This window comes from Epinephelus lanceolatus, chromosome 13 (assembly GCF_041903045.1).
Source record: "Epinephelus lanceolatus isolate andai-2023 chromosome 13, ASM4190304v1, whole genome shotgun sequence".
Lineage (NCBI taxonomy): Eukaryota > Metazoa > Chordata > Actinopteri > Perciformes > Serranidae > Epinephelus > Epinephelus lanceolatus.
Window position 1 is genome coordinate 45,108,744 of NC_135746.1, and position 17,530 is coordinate 45,126,273.

Genomic DNA, 17,530 nt, shown 5'->3' on the forward strand with positions numbered 1-17,530 from the left:
AAAATCAATATAACCCTGAAAATAAGCATAATAGGTCCACTTTGATGATTATAACACTGTAAAAAAGACCTACTCTGCTGCACAGGAACCAATGAAGAGAAGCAGACATTGTTGACATTCAACCACCTTTGTGTCATCACATTGTGCGTAGGTGGAAGTTGTTTGACGTCCCCTGGAGATCCCTGCCCATCTGGCAGCGGAGGTCTGCTGGGAGTGGCAGGGGGCCAAAGCTGAAGCCAAAGCCAAACACTGTTTATCTGCACGCACTGTGATGCCACACAGCTGGTTCAATATCAGCAAAGTTTCCCTTTATATTCATTGTCTTATGTCGCAATCACCAATGTGGTGGTTCACTTTTACACTGTGATCTGTAGCCAATAGTTAGGCTTTAGCTTCTAACTATCTTTGTCTTTTTAACCTGTTTTTGCCGCTGAGTTAGTTTGACACTCTGGATACATCCTTCAAGCGCATTTTGTACACCCCTCTGTCTGCTTCTCTCTGGAATCACTATTTCATTTTTCAAAAATTTGATAACATTTATTCAGGGAGCGCAGTTAGTTACAGCGTGGGCTCCATGCTTACTCCAACAGCTTGTTGGGCCATCATAAAGGGGCGGGGCTTTGCAAAAGGTCAATTGGCTAAAGACTTCCGTGACTTACAACTGACTAACAAGTGACTAATGACTCATGTAACTAACAACTAGTCCAGCAACTCACTAACAACTCACATGACTAACAACTGACGAACGACAAACTAACAACTCCTGTGACTTATGACTAACAAGTGACTAATACGACAAAAAAACTTAAAATTGACTTTTGGTTTCACAAGGATTTGAACATTAGTCAAAGTCCTGTACTTGTTGTCATTTGTAAATCAATTAGTATAGTTGTGTTACTGTGTATTTGTAAAGAACTTTGTTTTACTCACATGACTCCAAAGAAATTGGCAAATATATTGATTTATTAATTGACTGTGGCCAGCTTTAAAAAAAAATGCAAAACTATATCAAAGCATCCATTTCCAAACACTCACACAACCTGAGTAGTATAATCCATGTCTCATTTATCCAGTCTTGTGCTCAGTACCTCACAAACACATGCCTTTTCACACTAACACAGACCCACAGACACAGACACACACACACGCACACACACACACACACACACACACACACACAAATAACAAAAACCATAGTGTCAGAGTGTGGCTTTTATGAGAGAGAATATATAAGTTTCATTTTCAGTTAACTTTTTAAATCATAAGGTTTAAGTGTTGTGTTTAAATGACATTTTGAGTATACTGCTTGACTTGTGTGAGAGTTTGTAAATAGATGTTTTGATATGGTTTTGCTTTTGTGAAACGCGGTCCCCAATCAGTCAATATGTTCACCATCTTTAATCTTTAAAGAGGCCCTGAATCTTGCAGTGCCAACAGTAAGTACAACAATCACCATGATCTCCTCATGCTTACCTTTAGCTGAAGTATGAGAAAACCACAGTTTTCAGCATGGATGCAGTAACCTGGTTAAAATTAGCTATATGTACATATATATATGTGTATACATATATATATATGTGTGTAGGTATATATATTACCTACAAATAATTGTTACTATAAAAATACAAAATACGGTTGTAAAATAACTTAAAGATAACACATCTGAAATGACTGAACAGCTACTATTGCTACAACAGATTAGAACATCACAGTAATCCCAGTTATATAGCTAATGAATTGTAACAATGGCCTTCCTTTTTATATCCAGGCAATTAAGGCTATGTGAAATAGAGTGATTAATCTGAGTTTGAGTAATTTTATTTTTTATTTTCAGCTGTACATGACTTTAAAATGGTCTTTGCAGGTTTTCTTCAACATCAATGTGCACATTTATAAAATGTTCTTTTCAGATTCAACACCTATTGCTACAACTCATCTATACACGACAACACTCACATTGTTGCCATCGAATGTGGTTACCAGTAGGTTTTTAGAAGATGGAGTAGAGTTCCATAAGGAGTTAAATTGTGTTTAAAGTTTTTCAGCATTTGTATCTTAACTTAAAGGATTTTCCTTTATTTATTATTTCTTTCTAGATTCAACATCTGTTGTGACAACAGATATGAACACTGCAACAGCTAATACACCAACAGCAAGTCTAACTAGTCAGTGCTTTAAAATAATTAATAGACTAGTTTCTGTTTTCCAAATTGTCTTTCATTTTGTCTGTATTTTGTCTGTTTATCAGATTTTACTCCTCTGTTTAACACACACAATTATGATTTTGTTCTTTTCAGGCTCAACAACAGTCTCTACAACAGCTGTGAACACAACAGCAGTTACAACAACAACAACAGCTGTAACAAGTCAGTGCTTAAAAAATCATACACAACTTCTCTTTTTCCCAAATTTATTAAAATTTATATTTTATCTTTGTCAGATTTCACCCCAACGTTTAATACACATAATTGTTTTTTTCTTTCAGACTCAACAACAGTTGCTACCACAACAGCAGTTACCACAACACCAACAATTATAACAAGTCAATGCTTGAAAATAATTAATACATTATTTGCCTTTTCCAAATATTCCTAAAATTTGTTTTATATTTGTTTATAAGATTTTTACATATAAATTTAACCTGCAGAAATATGTTTTTTTTTCCAGGCCCAACAACAGTCGCTACCACAGCTGTGAGCACAACAGCAGTTACAACACCAACAATTACAACAAGTCAGTGCTTGAAAATAATCATACACTACTTTAACTTCTCCAAATTTTCTAAAAATTTGTCTGTATTTTATCTTTATCAGATTTTACCCCTCAGTTTAACCCACAGTTATGTTTTTTTTCCTTTTCAGACTTCACAACACTTTCCACCACAGCTGTGAATACAACAGCAGTTACTATGACACCAACAATTATAACAAGTCAGTGCTTTGAAAAATCATGCATTATTTGCCCTTTTCAAATTTTCTTAAGACCCGTAAGACACAAAATAATGTTGTTTTTTTCCAGACTCATCAACAGCTGGTGCCACAACTGTGAACACTACAGCAATTACTACAACACCAACAATTATAACAAGTCAGTGCATAAAAAAAATCTGTATTTATGTCTAGTTTTTTTGTACAGTATAAGTCTGTGTTTCATTTTTTTGTTGGTCAGATTTTTACATCTAAGTTTAACACAGTTTAAGTTTTTTTTTAATGTTTATTTTCAGACTCAACTGCAGTTGCTACAACAGTTGTGAACACAACAACAGTTACCATGACACCAACAATTATAACAAGTCAGTGCTTTAAAAATAATTCTTACATTACTTTTCCTTTTCCAGATTTTCTTAGAATTTGTTTTTCTTTTGTCTCCATTTATCATATTTTTATCTCTGTTTAACACACAGATTTTTGTTTTTCCTTTTCAGACTCAACAACAGCTGATGCCACAACTGTGAACTCAACAGCAATTACTACAACACCAACAATTATAACAAGTCAGTGCATAAAAAAATCAGGCATTATTTGTCCTTATCAATTTTTTTTTTTTTTTAGACATATCTGTATTTCATTTTTGTTCATCTGGGGCCGGTTGCACCAACTGGTCTTAAGCATGGTCTTAAGCTAAGTCGGTAACTTGGCGTTCTAAGTCCGACCTTATAGTTACGCTGGTTGCACCAACAGGGCGTAAGCCTTCTTCTCACTAAGACCGGACGTAAATCTTATGCCTAGTCAAGCGCAGGCGTAAGGTCATTATCAAGTTGCTCTCATGCGCTCTAGAGCGCAGAGAGCGCAACTTGGTTATGGCACGTCTCATCTACCGTCTGTATATGAGCGGGCATTTAGACGGGAGAGGGTAGGTAATTAGGGACAGAAGCAATTGGACATAGCCTATATAATGTCGAGGAGCTGATTGAGACGTTTCACTTAGGTAGGAGAGATCAGTTTGAACTCATTGAAGAGCTGTCACTGGATTTACAGTTTGTGTTGGGCTGCAACACAGCACTACCACCGGCCTTCCCACCGGGCAGGGGAATCCTCCCCAAATACGTCACAATGATGTCACTGTAAATTGAGGTTTTCGGGGAGGACCCCCGCCAGTTGGATGATTTTTTTTGGAGGAGATGTATTTTTTGTCTTGCTGAGAAGATCTTTCCACTTCTTCCTCATGTCAGCCTCTGTATGAAGGCAGCCAGAGTCTGAACACGTATTGATGTGCCCCGTTATCTCTGCCCATACCAACTGTTTTTCTTAATTGTGATATGTCTCTCTGCTGGCTGTACAGCTTGATTCATTTTCTAATTTCAGTGTCGGTAAAGTTTTTCGTTGATCCTTAATGTTTTCTTCAAATCTTAAACTGTAAATAAACTGTCAACACAGATGAGAGGGGCTGTCAACTGTCAATTGTCGTCTGTCAAGCACACGAGGTGATTCAGCGGCGCATCATTTGACGTCACCGCACTCCTCTAGGCAGGCCGCGAGGGGCATTCCGGGGGCATTCACATGGACGCGCACAGCTAAAACCAGCGTAGCTAAGACCAGGCGTAAGCCCTGTTGGTGCAACGGGCGTAAGTCCACTCTTTAAGACTGGTCTTAACAAAGACCGTCTTAGGAGTTACGACCAGGCTTAGTAAAGACCAGTTGGTGCAACCGGCCCCAGATTTTTACATCTAAGTTTAACACAGAATTATTTTCTTAATGTTTCTTTTCAGACTCAACTGCAGTTGCTACAACAGTTATGAACACAACAACAGTTACCACGACACCAACAATTTTAACAAGTCAGTGCTTTAAAAATAATTCTTACATTACTTTTCCTGGTCCAGATTTTCTTAGAATTTTTTTAAATTTTGTCTCCATTTATCAGATTTTTATCTCTGTTTATTACACGGCTCTATTAAATACTGTATTCTGATTGGTCAGTCGCGGCATTCAGAGGTCTGATATTACTGTGTAATGACCGTTGCTATGTAGCCCAGTGTTGCTAGGGACGCTGCCTTGACAAGGAGATTCAGCCGTTGCCGGCAGTTTTTTTTCTCTCCTCCCGATTTAATTTATAAATCAATAAAAATCGTATAGCTAATTAATCAATATCATGTCTCAAATTATTTATTTAACTGATAATTAGCCGTGTAATAAGTAGGATAATGTATAATGAGCTGGTGAATACTGGGAAAATAACTCCCGACAGGGCAATAGAACCCCGACGCGCAGCATTGTTATACATTATCCCTTACTTAACACATACAGACTTTTTTTTCCTTTTCAGACTCAACAACAGCTGATGCCACAACTGTGAACACAACATTTATGTCTAGTTTTTTTGTACAGTATAAGTCTGTGTTTCATTTTTTTGTTGGTCAGATTTTTACATCTAAGTTTAACACAGTTTAAGTTTTTTTTTAATGTTTATTTTCAGACTCAACTGCAGTTGCTACAACAGTTGTGAACACAACAACAGTTACCATGACACCAACAATTATAACAAGTCAGTGCTTTAAAAATAATTCTTACATTACTTTTCCTTTTCCAGATTTTCTTAGAATTTGTTTTTCTTTTGTCTCCATTTATCATATTTTTATCTCTGTTTAACACACAGATTTTTGTTTTTCCTTTTCAGACTCAACAACAGCTGATGCCACAACTGTGAACTCAACAGCAATTACTACAACACCAACAATTATAACAAGTCAGAGCATAAAAAAATCAGGCATTATTTGTCTTTCTCAAATGTTTTTGTAATGTGTCTGTATTTCATTTTTGTTCATCAGATTTTCACATCTGTGTCCACATAGCGCCTTTTTCTGGCAGAAAGGCGCTGGAAGGGCGCTGCGGAGCGCTGGGATGAAGCGTCTGTGCGCCCCCCAAAAAAACGCTCACGAGGGTTTTCGTTTCTATGACAACAATATCTTGACAATTCCTGTAGCCGCGCAGTTTTGCAGCTTTATAGTGATACATACTGTGTTAATCTTTTAATGCTACAGCAGGTGAAGTCATCATCATGTTTTATTAGTAGGATTTGTGTTATTGTAGCCTACTTAGTAACTTTGTCACCACTGTATGGGTTAGAATTGATTACATGTGTGTTGCTGTAAAATCTCTCAATTTATATATTGCTGGAAAAATAATTAATTTAACTAATGGACTTTTTATTTTTTTCGCTGTCGCTCGGTTCCTCCCTTTGATATCGCTTCATCGCTCAGTTGTAATCGCTCGTCAATGTGGCAGAAATCAACAGACGTGCTTTTTTTGCTTTGATGACGTCATTGAAGCAATCAGGGTATTTGGGGGGGGGGCTGCTTGACTGTCATGACATGTCAGCTTTATTAAAAGTATAGCTGCAAATTAAAAGCAACAATAGATGTAAAAACACACAGAGACAATACATCTTAACATTTATACCTCCGACCGCGGCAGTGGCTGAAAATTATACATTTTGATACATACAGGTATACATATTGCAAAACTCTGTAAAAGTCCACCAAAGCATACAGTTTCATTTCCAAATATTTATTTGAAAACGAAACTATTCATACGGTCAATAAAAAAACATTTTGTTAATAATAAAAAACAAATGTAATCTCAACAGTGACCTCGCAAGCCGTGTGTGTGTGTGTGTGTGTGTGTGTGTGTGTGTCAGAGAGGAGTATCAATTAAAAAAAAAGTTTCCACTAATTATTTCGGTGTTTATTTCTTTTATTCTTAAGGTTTTTTTCATTAAAATGAGTAATATAGCCAACAATATTGTAGACCAAAAGTTAATCTAATTTATTATTGTAGAATGTATTTAGCAAATCACCACTTTCAACTGGAGACAGTGCAGCAGCCGCGCAGCAGCAGCAAAAAAAAAAAAAAAAGGCATTATAAAAAGCCGACAAATAGTGTTAATTAATTGACATGCATGAAACATTGGAACATTGGAGAGGCTGTCAGTCCTATTCTATAGTCTGTAATACTTTTTTTTTATTTTATCATAACTTCTCGGAAATTACTCAAAAATGCATTCATTGTGTGCTTCTGAGCACACGGGCAGCATAAACAATGAAGTTACATATGGCAGTCTGGCAGATCGTTGCGGCGCTTGGAGGCAGTTGACAGTGACAGTTTTGTCAGCAGCCATTTTTCTTCCTACCAGTAACCTATGGTTGAGGCAGCTCCAGCTCCAACTCCACTCACATGCTCTGACTCAGGCATCACAGCCTCTGAGCTACAGCGATAGATGCATTGGCGCTGTCCGTGGTGCTTTACACTGGGGATTACAGCGCCCCTCCAAGCGTATATAGCCTACCTGTATGTATCAAAATATATATAGATCATATATAGATCATATATATAGCTATATATAGCTATTGTCTCTGTTATGGTAATGTCATGTCATACAACTCCGGATAGACAGACACGGCCAGCACCAGCTTCTCCTCCATTTTTTTCTGGTTACCAGGGTGACGAGTTCTGCGATTGGTTGCCTGGAAAAAGCGCCGGTGACGACACCAGCGCCTCTCTGAAAAGTTCAGAGATTTTCAACTCAAAACGCTCGGAGCGGCCGCACAAAAAAGGACGAGCGGCCGAAAAAGACACTGGGCGCAGCGCCTTTTCCCTAGGCCGTAGACGCTCTCTCCTCATTGGGAACAATTGAAAAAAGATGCTGGCCTTCTTCTGGTGCTCAGAAAAAGGCGCTATGTGGACACAGGACCTAATAAGTTCAACACACAGAATTTTTTTTTTAATGTTTATTTTCAGACTCAACTGCAGTTGTTACTACAGTTGTGAACACAACAACAATAATAACAAGTCAGTGCTTTAAAAATAATTCTTACATTACTTTTCCTTTTCCAGATTTTCATAGAATTTGTTTTTATTTTGTCTCCATTTATCAGATTTTATCTGTTAAACACACACTTTTTTTCCTTTTCAGACTCAACAACAGTTGCTACCACAGCTGTGAACACAACAGCAGTTACTACAACACCGACAATTATAACAAGTCAGTGCTTAAAAGTCATATATTGTTTACCTTTTTCAAATTATCTTAAGATGTGTCTGTATGCTATCTCTAACAAGCCAGTGCTTTAAAAGAATTCATACAGTACATTCCTTTTCCAGATTTTTTTTTAATTAGTTTTTATTTTATCTTTGTTTGTCCGATTTTATATCTGTTTAACACACACTTTTTTTCCTTTTCAGACTCAACAACAGCTGATGCTACAACTGTGAACACAACAGCAATTACTACAACATCAACAATTATAACAAGTCGGTGCATAAAAAAATCAGGCATTATTTGTCTTTCTCAAATGTTTTTTTTTAAACATGCCTGTATTTCATTTTTGTGCATCAGATTTTTACATCTAAGTTTAACACACAGAATTATTATTATTTATTATTTTTTTAATGTTTATTTTTAGACTCAACTGCACTTGCTACTACGGTTGTAAACACAACAACAGTTACCACGACACCAACAACTATAACAAGTCAGTGCTTTAAAAATAATTCTCACATTACTTTTCCTTTTCCAGATTTTCTTAGAATTTGTTTTTATTTTGTCTCCATTTATCAGATTTCATCTCTGTTTAACAGACTTTTTTTTTCCTTTTCAGACTCAACAGTTGCTACCACAGCTGTGAACACAACAGCAATTACTACAACACCAACAATTACAAGTCAGTGCATAAAAAATCAGACATTTTTTGTCTTTCTCAAATGTTTTTAAACGTGTCTGTATTTCATTTTTGTTCATCAGATTTTTACATCTAAGTTTAACACACAGAATTATTATTATTTATTATTTTTTAATGTTTATTTTCAGACTCAACTTCAGTTGCTAATACGGTTGTGAACACAACAGTTACTACGACACCAACAATTACAACAAGTCAGTGCTTAAAAGTCATATATTGTTTGCCTTTTTCAAATTATCTTAAGATATGTCTGTATTTTATCTATATCAAAGTTTACCTGTAACAAGCCAGTGCTTTAAAATAATTCATACAGAACATTCCTTTTCCAGAATTTTATTGAATTTGTTTTTATTTTATCTTTGTTTATCAGATTGTATCTCTGTTTGCCAGACAAAAAGAAGAAAAAAGGTGTTCGCACACTGTCCTTTAACTTGCAAAGTACTTTATTAACAGCAACGTTTCGGTCCTCATACCTTTGTCAAGCAGAGATGAAGACATGTAGCAACTCATAATGTAATAATGGCTCATAATGTAATAAAATCTTGAGCGCATAATGTAATAACGACTTTGCGCATAATGTAATAATGCAATAACTTATTACATTATGAGCCTTACTGGCGCCACTCATAATGTAATAACAGCTCATAATGTAATAATGGCTCATATTGTGAGAAAAGTGTTGCATTATCATCTTACCTCTGCCATTCCTGCAGGGGTGGAAGGAAATGCTTTCACCTCTGTGTCTCTTTGTCTGTCTGTCAGCAGGATCACACAATTTCTTCAAAACGTAGTGGAGCAATGGCCAACTTAGAAGCCATATACCTCCACCCCCAATACGCGGCGGGCCACATACGTTAACAGAAAGAGAAGCCTAAAGGCCAAAACACACCGGCACCGTACGACGCGTGTCAAAACTGCCGCCCCCATTATTTTCTCTTTACAAACTCACACCGGCGGCTATTGTCCTATTTTTCCAGCGTTGCCGCCCTTGAAAAAGCGGTTGGCAACCAGTACCGCCACCTAGCGGACTGGAGTGTGCAATTGAAATCCGTTTGATGCCAGCACCGCGAAGCTTTTTGTGTGTGTTGGGGGCAGCACTTGACTCGCGTCAATGACGCCGCCGTCATATGACGCCGCCGGTGTGTTTTGGCCTAAATTGTTTAAAGGTCAAAATTGTACACACTGACAACGAGAATGCACTAAGGCATATGTGTCAAACTCAAGGTCCGCGGGCCAAATGTGGCCAAATAATGATCCCATAATGTCCAGGAAGAGAAAAGTCTGTCACACATGTTCTTAGCAGCTCACAATTGTTGGTTGGTTTTACAGTAACTATGACAAAAACGTTTTGAACAAAGTCATAACTTGTGTTTGATGTTATTTTTCTTTATTCACTTGGATAGTTTGATCCTTGATTGATGGAGTTATGTGGGTTTCATAACCTGACAAATTAAAAGGATTTATAACAGAGCAACAAGCAAACATATTTTTTTCTATGCAACTGTAATATTTGTAACTTGAATAAGTAATAAATTCAGAGTTATTTAACATTAAGTAGTAGTTACATTTATTTTACATTACATTTGGTTACATTTAGTTACATTTATAAGTTACATCTGGCCCTTTGAGGGCAGCCATTATGCTGATGTGGCCCTTGATGAAAATGAGTTTGACACCCCTGCACTAAGGGAAGAGGTCTGTGTTTGACTATGATTTGTACATAGGTGGTGCCACAGTAACCAACTCAAAAGCCGGCAAGAGAAGAGGGTGGATTAGGGAAGGAGGGGGACTGCAGTTCATTTAGCTTAAAAGAGCATAAATGCAACAATAAATGCAGGACACAATAATAAGTGAACACTCTTTCCTTTCATACAACCTGATGAAGACCTTCCAGTTGCTGTTATTTTATTGTTGGTCTTAATGCCAATTTAATAAAGACTTTTAAGTATTGTTTTTCTACTAGTTACGTTAAATACATGATAGCAGCATGACATATTCATTTGATTCACTTTATTTTGGAACTTGTGCAAGAATGAAAAGAGCATTTTAGAACCATGTAAACAATGAACGAGCTCAAAAGTTCTTAAAATGTAAACACAGCCTGTCAGGACACCCAAGTAAAAACATAAGTCCAAATAAATTTAACTAAATAATATGCATAAATAATACATGACCATAAATTATAGCTGCCAACAAAAATCAAGTCCAAGGGGCTCCATTTGTCAATGACTGTGTCAGTGTTCACTCAGATGAAAGCTTAATGAGTGAATGGGATTTACAAAAAAAAAAAAAAAAAAAAAGAAAACTTTACTTCTTCCAATAAATGTCTTTAATATGGAACCATCCGAAGGATATATGTTGATTCACGTTCCAGGCTGTAATCCACCTGGCATTTTGGCTGAAGAGCTCCCTGATATTCGACACAAGGCCACTATTGCGTCCAGCCGCTGTGTGTAACCTAAACTTTCCACCGAAGTATCACAAATATAAATTCTTGGTAGGAATGGCAGGGTTAGCTCTATGAACAAGTTGGAAACTCTGTTGAAGGTGCCCAGCATTGTAAAATCCAGGGTCAGGGTCAGCATGAAAGATACATTTTGGCACTGTAGGACCTGCAGAAGGAACAACTTCGGGGCCAGTGTGACATATTGTGTTGGAGTCAGAATGATGGACAGAGTCAGGGTTTGAGTGGTCAGAGTCCAGGAGAAGATGATTGTTGGGGTCAGAGGGATGGTCAGAGTCAGGGTTTGAATGGTGGTCAGAGTCCAGGGGAAGATGATTGTTGGGGTCAGAGTGATGGTCAGAGTCAGGGTTTGAATGGTGGACAGAGTCAGGAACTGCATCAGAGCCAGTATTATAAACAAGCACACTCTACTTCTCTGTTTCCCGAATTCTTTGAATGAATGGTCTGACTGATCCATCAAGGCTAACGTAATGGTCCCTATGACCTTCAGCAAAATAGCCTAGAATCAGCAATGGCAGACTTTCATCGTAGTGACCATGCAGGGATACTATTGCTGTTGCATCCACACCCAGTGTTGATACAATCATAAACTGCACATTGAATATGGTAGATGCTCTTTGTAGAGTCAAATGATCACCATATGTCACCAAAATACATAGCATGGGTGCCACCTAGGGGCTCAACTTTATACATCTTACATAATGAAATGTGAGAGTGTAATTGATATTAAATAATTCTTGCTTTCACAAATTTTGTTTAATAATGTGCTGAAACCCATGCCGTTTGCTTTATTTGCACCTTTAAGAGGTAAAAATGATGATAATGCAGCAGTTTTCTTACAATATGAGCCATTATTACATTATAAGCTGTTATTACATTGAGCGGCACCAGTAAGGCTCATAATGTAATAAGTTATTACATTATTACATTATGCGCAAAACCGTTATTACATTATGTGCTCATGATTTTATTACATTATGAGCCGATTATTACATTATGAGCCATTCTTACATTATGAGCCATTATTACATTATGAGATGCAGCCAATCAGAGACTGAGCAAACAGAGGGCAATAAGTCAATCATGTCAAGCTGCACACAACTAGCAATCACAAGGACCTCCCACAACAAAAATGGTGGAAAATTATAGAATAATACAAAAGATACATAATAATTTAAGATAAATTAAATCCAAATCTTGCCAGATCTTCTTTGCTAATGCCAAACAGCTATTTTTTGCTGTTGCTATTAACTTTTGTTTTGGGCTTCTGGTACCCCCAGATGCTGACAATCAGGTGCCTGATAGGCATCCCAAGAAGACCGTTTCCTCATCCTGTCAGCACTTAGGAACTGTAGTCAGTACAGATTTGCAGTGAAGGTTTGTAGGACGATATAGCCAACGGCTGTCTGTCCAGACAATCCGGAACAGACTGCATGCAGCCAATCTCCAGTCTCATGGGGCTGCCAGGAGGCCTGCCATGACTGCCTTTCACCGTCAGGCCCATTTGCGCTGGTGTCAGCAACATGTGCACTGGAACCTGAACATGTGGAGGAACATTATGTTCAGGGATGAGTCCAGATACTACCTACGGCAGTTGGATTGTAGGGTCAAAGTGTGGAGAAGACGCGGGTAATGCTTTGCTGATTGCTGCACCATCTAGTAACATCTTTTGGTGGAGGCAGTGTGATGGTACAGGGCAACATCTCCCTCACTGGAAAAACAAGGCTTGTCATCATTAGAGGTGATCTTGATGCAGAGAGATATCGAGATGAAATTCTGCAACCAGTGGCAATCTCATATCTCCACCGTCTGAGACTCTGAATTCTGTCCTCCAAGATTTATTGCCAAGAATTACACAACAAAGAAGTATCTACCAAACACAAATTTTCTTACTTTTTGTGCTTAGTGTAATTTGAGGACACTGTGTCCCAGAATGCCTGTGATAAGTTGGGAGTGAGAATGTGTTGTTCACAGTGTAGCAGCTTCAGTAGATCATAATGGATGTGCTATGCTGTGGGCATGCTGTGGCTGTCGCACCGCATCCGAGGCCTGTGTATTTCGGCCATAAGACAGACATACTGTATTTGTCCAGTAAATAATACATTAAAACTTTGCTTTAATGATTTTTGTTTCCATTGCTAGTAATAACATATGGTAATACAATGGCCTTTGCAGATTCAACACAAATTGCTCCAACACATCCAAACACTACGACGGCTACCACAGTTTCACCAACAACTGCAGTAACCAGTAGGTTTATAGAAATAAGGGGTTGGGTACATTTGTCAGTAATTTGGCTTCATTTGCAGGATTTCACTTTATGTTTTGTTTTTTCAGATTCAACACCTGTTGCTACAACAGATGTGAACACTACAACAACTGATACACCAATAACACTTATAACATGTAAGCAAATCAGAATCATTGTTATATTATATTCCCGCCCTGTGTCCTAGAAATTATGTTTATATACAACTAACCTGAAACAGCAAATAGTAATGCTGAACAAATTCTGTTTTCTGTTAACATATTGAGAAAATTTTGTAATTAACATACCCGGCAAATCATAAAAAGGTTAATAGCAAACGAATAAAATTGTTTTCCACATAATAGGCAATATTGTTTTACAGTATCCACTCAACTTGACTACAGCATTAGGTCTTTATTACCTTTTTCATTAACATTTAACCGGTATCATTTATAAACACTACATTTATGTATCGCATAGACTTCAAAAGGTAGGTGAAGCCTATGCGATACATAAATGTAGTGTTTCCTTAGCTGAAAGAAATGTTGTCTCTGAATATAATCCAAGCAGAGATTATGTTGCCACAACAACTCATTTAAAAAGCAAAATGTAATTTATAGGAGACAGGGTTTTATATTCCCTTGTTTTATTTTAAATGTTTATTGTTTTAATTATAGTTATGTACAATATGTTTATCATAAAAATTGAATAAAAATTTCAGATACAACAGCAGTTGTCACAACAGGTGTGAACATAACAACAGTTCCCTCAACACCAACAACTGTAACATGTAAGTGCCTAAAACCAATTGTTAGGGTATAGTATTTTGATATGGGTTTGAATAATTGTGTTTCTTTACTGTCAGCAATAAAATTATAGCACATCTGAACACCACAACACTTTTTCTTACAAAGCCCTTCCTTATTATGCAATGCAGTGCTTAAGTTTTAATAATGTGAATATAATGAGATGTTGTCCACTAAATATGTAGTGATACTTAAAGTGACTAATTTTGTTGAATAGCTTTGGGGTTTGTAGTGTCAGCAATAACTGTGATTGCAAAATTGTCCTTGCAGATTCAACACCTGTTGCCACAACACACCTGAACACCACAACACCCTTAACTTCACCAACAACTACAGCTATCAGTGATAGTTTTCAGATATACCTAACTAATTGGATGGGACTTCCCAACATTTATTTGACAATTTATATATATATATATATATATATATATATATACAGTACAGGCCAAAAGTTTGGACACACCTTCTCATTCAATGTGTTTTCTTTATTTTCATGACTATTTACATTGTAGATTCTCACTGAAGGCATCAAAACTATGAATGAACACATGTGGAGTTATGTACTTAACAAAAAAAAGGTGAAATAACTAAAAACATGTTTTATATTCTAGTTTCTTCAAAATAGCCACCCTTTGCTCTGATTACTGCTTTGCACACTCTTGGCATTCTCTCGATGAGCTTCAAGAGGTAGTCACCTGAAATGGTTTTCCAACAGTCTTGAAGGAGTTCCCAGAGGTGTTTAGCACTTGTTGGCCCCTTTGCCTTCACTCTGCGGTCCAGCTCACCCCAAACCATCTCGATTGGGTTCAGGTCCGGTGACTGTGGAGGCCAGGTCATCTGCCGCAGCACTCCATCACTCTCCTTCTTGGTCAAATAGCCCTTACACAGCCTGGAGGTGTGTTTGGGGTCATTGTCCTGTTGAAAAAGAAATTATCGTCCAACTAAACGCAAACCGGATGGGATGGCATGTCGCTGCAGGATGCTGTGGTAGCCATGCTGGTTCAGTGTGCCTTCAATTTTGAATAAATCCCCAACAGTGTCACCAGCAAAACACCCCCACACCATCACACCTCCTCCTCCATGCTTCACAGTGGGAACCAGGCATGTGGAATCCATCCGTTCACCTTTTCTGCGTCTCACAAAGACACGGCGGTTGGAACCAAAGATCTCAAATTTGGACTCATCAGACCAAAGCACAGATTTCCACTGGTCTAATGTCCATTCCTTGTGTTTCTTGGCCCAAACAAATCTCTTCTGCTTGTTGCCTCTCCTTAGCAGTGGTTTCCTAGCAGCTATTTGACCATGAAGGCCTGATTCGCGCAGTCTCCTCTTAACAGTTGTTCTAGAGATGGGTCTGCTGCTAGAACTCTGTGTGGCATTCATCTGGTCTCTGATCTGAGCTACTGTTAACTTGCGATTTCTGAGGCTGGTGACTCGGATGAACTTATCCTCAGAAGCAGAGGTGACTCTTGGTCTTCCTTTCCTGGGTCGGTCCTCATGTGTGCCAGTTTCGTTGTAGCGCTTGATGGTTTTTGCGACTCCACTTGGGGACACATTTAAAGTTTTTGCAATTTTCCGGACTGACTGACCTTCATTTCTTAAAGTAATGATGGCCACTCGTTTTTCTTTAGTTAGCTGATTGGTTCTTGCCATAATATGAATTTTAACAGTTGTCCAATAGGGCTGTCGGCTGTGTATTAACCTGACTTCTGCACAACACAACTGATGGTCCCAACCCCATTGATAAAGCAAGAAGTTCCACTGATTAACCCTGATAAGGCACACTTGTGAAGTGGAAACCATTTCAGGTGACTACCTCTTGAAGCTCATCGAGAGAATGCCAAGAGTGTGCAAAGCAGTAATCAGAGCAAAGGGTGGCTATTTTGAAGAAACTAGAATATAAAACATGTTTTCAGTTATTTCACCTTTTTTTGTTAAGTACATAACTCCACATGTGTTCATTCATAGTTTTGATGCCTTCAGTGCGAATCTACAATGTAAATAGTCATGAAAATAAAGAAAACGCATTGAATGAGAAGGTGTGTCCAAACTTTTGGCCTGTACTGTATATATATACACACACACACACACACACGTGTTGTTTTTTTTTTTTTTTTACATATTGCAATATGTTTTGTTCAGATTCAACACCCATTGCTACACCAACAACAGCTGCAACAACAGTAACTGTAACAAGTCAGTTGTTTGGAAAAAAATCAATAATTTAGGCAAAATGTGTTAAATTTAGTAATACCGTAAAGTTAATGACTTGGGCTCAAATAATTATTAAACTGTTTCTGCAGACTCAACACCCCCTGCTATAACAAATCAGGCATTGTTAAAGCTTGTTAATATTTAATATTCATTTGAAATTATTAAGTCATTTTTCCTAACTTGAAAGATTTTTGCTCTACAGCAAACACACACAATTGTATTTATTGTTTTTCCAGATTCAACAACAATTGCTACAACAGTTGCCACAACACCAATGACAACTTCAACAAGTAAGTGCTTAAAAATAATAGTCACAACATAAAAATGTGGTGTGAATTACAGTAATGAATCTGGGCTTGAATGATTTAGTTTTTTTTGCAAATATATACATGATCAGAATATTATTGATCCTGACTGAACATCTCTTTTCACAACACATCTTAATGCTGCAACACTCAAACTACACCAAGAAGAGTTACAGTGGCCTCCTTGCTAATAACATGGTAGTTATACCATGGTACACAGTAAATGGTATTTGGTATTCACACTTAACATACTTGCAGTGCAGTGAATGTGTAGTAAATAAGGGATAATGTATAATGAGCCGGTGAATACTGGGAATACAGACAGGGGAATTCCCCTGAAGGGAGTTGTTTTCCCAGTATTCACTGGCTCATTATACATTATCCCACTTATTACACGGCTAATTATCAGTTAAATAAATAATTTGAGACAGAATATTGATTAATTATATGATTTTTATTGATTTATAAATTATATCGTGAGGAGAGACAAAAAACTGCCGGCAACGGCTGAATCTACGCTGCAATAGCTACAGGGAATCAAGAGAAAATGAAAAGCAGCATCCCTAGCAACGCTGGGCTACATAGCAATGGTCATTACACAGTAATATCAGACCTCTGAATGCTGTGACTGTCCAATCAGAATACAGCATTTAATAGAGCTGTGTAATAAAAGCAAGTCATCTGGGCTGGAATCATTTTGGCTTTTACTGTCAGCTGTAACATTGTTATAAAATGGTCTTTATGAAACCAGCATCTCCACTAACAGCTATTACTAGCTGATGGTATTCAGGAAGAAAGCACTCATATAACTCTTCC

The 17,530-nt window shown here is 37.5% G+C and overlaps 1 protein-coding gene across 11 annotated transcripts in view; it reads left to right on the top strand.

Moving 5' to 3' along the window:
* LOC117252677 (uncharacterized) overlaps positions 1 to 17,530 on the top strand; it is a 191,815-nt gene that overhangs the window by 134,682 nt on the left and 39,603 nt on the right. For 4 of the 11 annotated variants that reach the window (XM_033619742.2, XM_033619743.2, XM_033619744.2 and 1 more), the window contains 21 exons: positions 2,097 to 2,165; positions 2,298 to 2,366; positions 2,486 to 2,542; positions 2,668 to 2,733; positions 2,862 to 2,930; positions 3,019 to 3,087; positions 3,224 to 3,292; positions 3,425 to 3,493; positions 4,709 to 4,777; positions 5,416 to 5,484; positions 5,617 to 5,685; positions 7,737 to 7,787; positions 7,912 to 7,980; positions 8,181 to 8,249; positions 8,402 to 8,470; positions 8,597 to 8,659; positions 8,806 to 8,871; positions 13,317 to 13,391; positions 13,479 to 13,547; positions 14,111 to 14,179; positions 16,646 to 16,699. In XM_033619742.2, coding sequence (XP_033475633.1) covers positions 2,097 to 2,165; positions 2,298 to 2,366; positions 2,486 to 2,542; positions 2,668 to 2,733; positions 2,862 to 2,930; positions 3,019 to 3,087; positions 3,224 to 3,292; positions 3,425 to 3,493; positions 4,709 to 4,777; positions 5,416 to 5,484; positions 5,617 to 5,685; positions 7,737 to 7,787; positions 7,912 to 7,980; positions 8,181 to 8,249; positions 8,402 to 8,470; positions 8,597 to 8,659; positions 8,806 to 8,871; positions 13,317 to 13,391; positions 13,479 to 13,547; positions 14,111 to 14,179; positions 16,646 to 16,699 — 1,398 coding nt within the window. The remainder of the gene's footprint in view (positions 1 to 2,096; positions 2,166 to 2,297; positions 2,367 to 2,485; positions 2,543 to 2,667; positions 2,734 to 2,861; positions 2,931 to 3,018; positions 3,088 to 3,223; positions 3,293 to 3,424; positions 3,494 to 4,708; positions 4,778 to 5,415; positions 5,485 to 5,616; positions 5,686 to 7,736; positions 7,788 to 7,911; positions 7,981 to 8,180; positions 8,250 to 8,401; positions 8,471 to 8,596; positions 8,660 to 8,805; positions 8,872 to 13,316; positions 13,392 to 13,478; positions 13,548 to 14,110; positions 14,180 to 16,645; positions 16,700 to 17,530) is intronic. The other 7 variants (XM_033619747.2, XM_078174122.1, XM_033619746.2 and 4 more) reach the window with 5 other exon arrangements.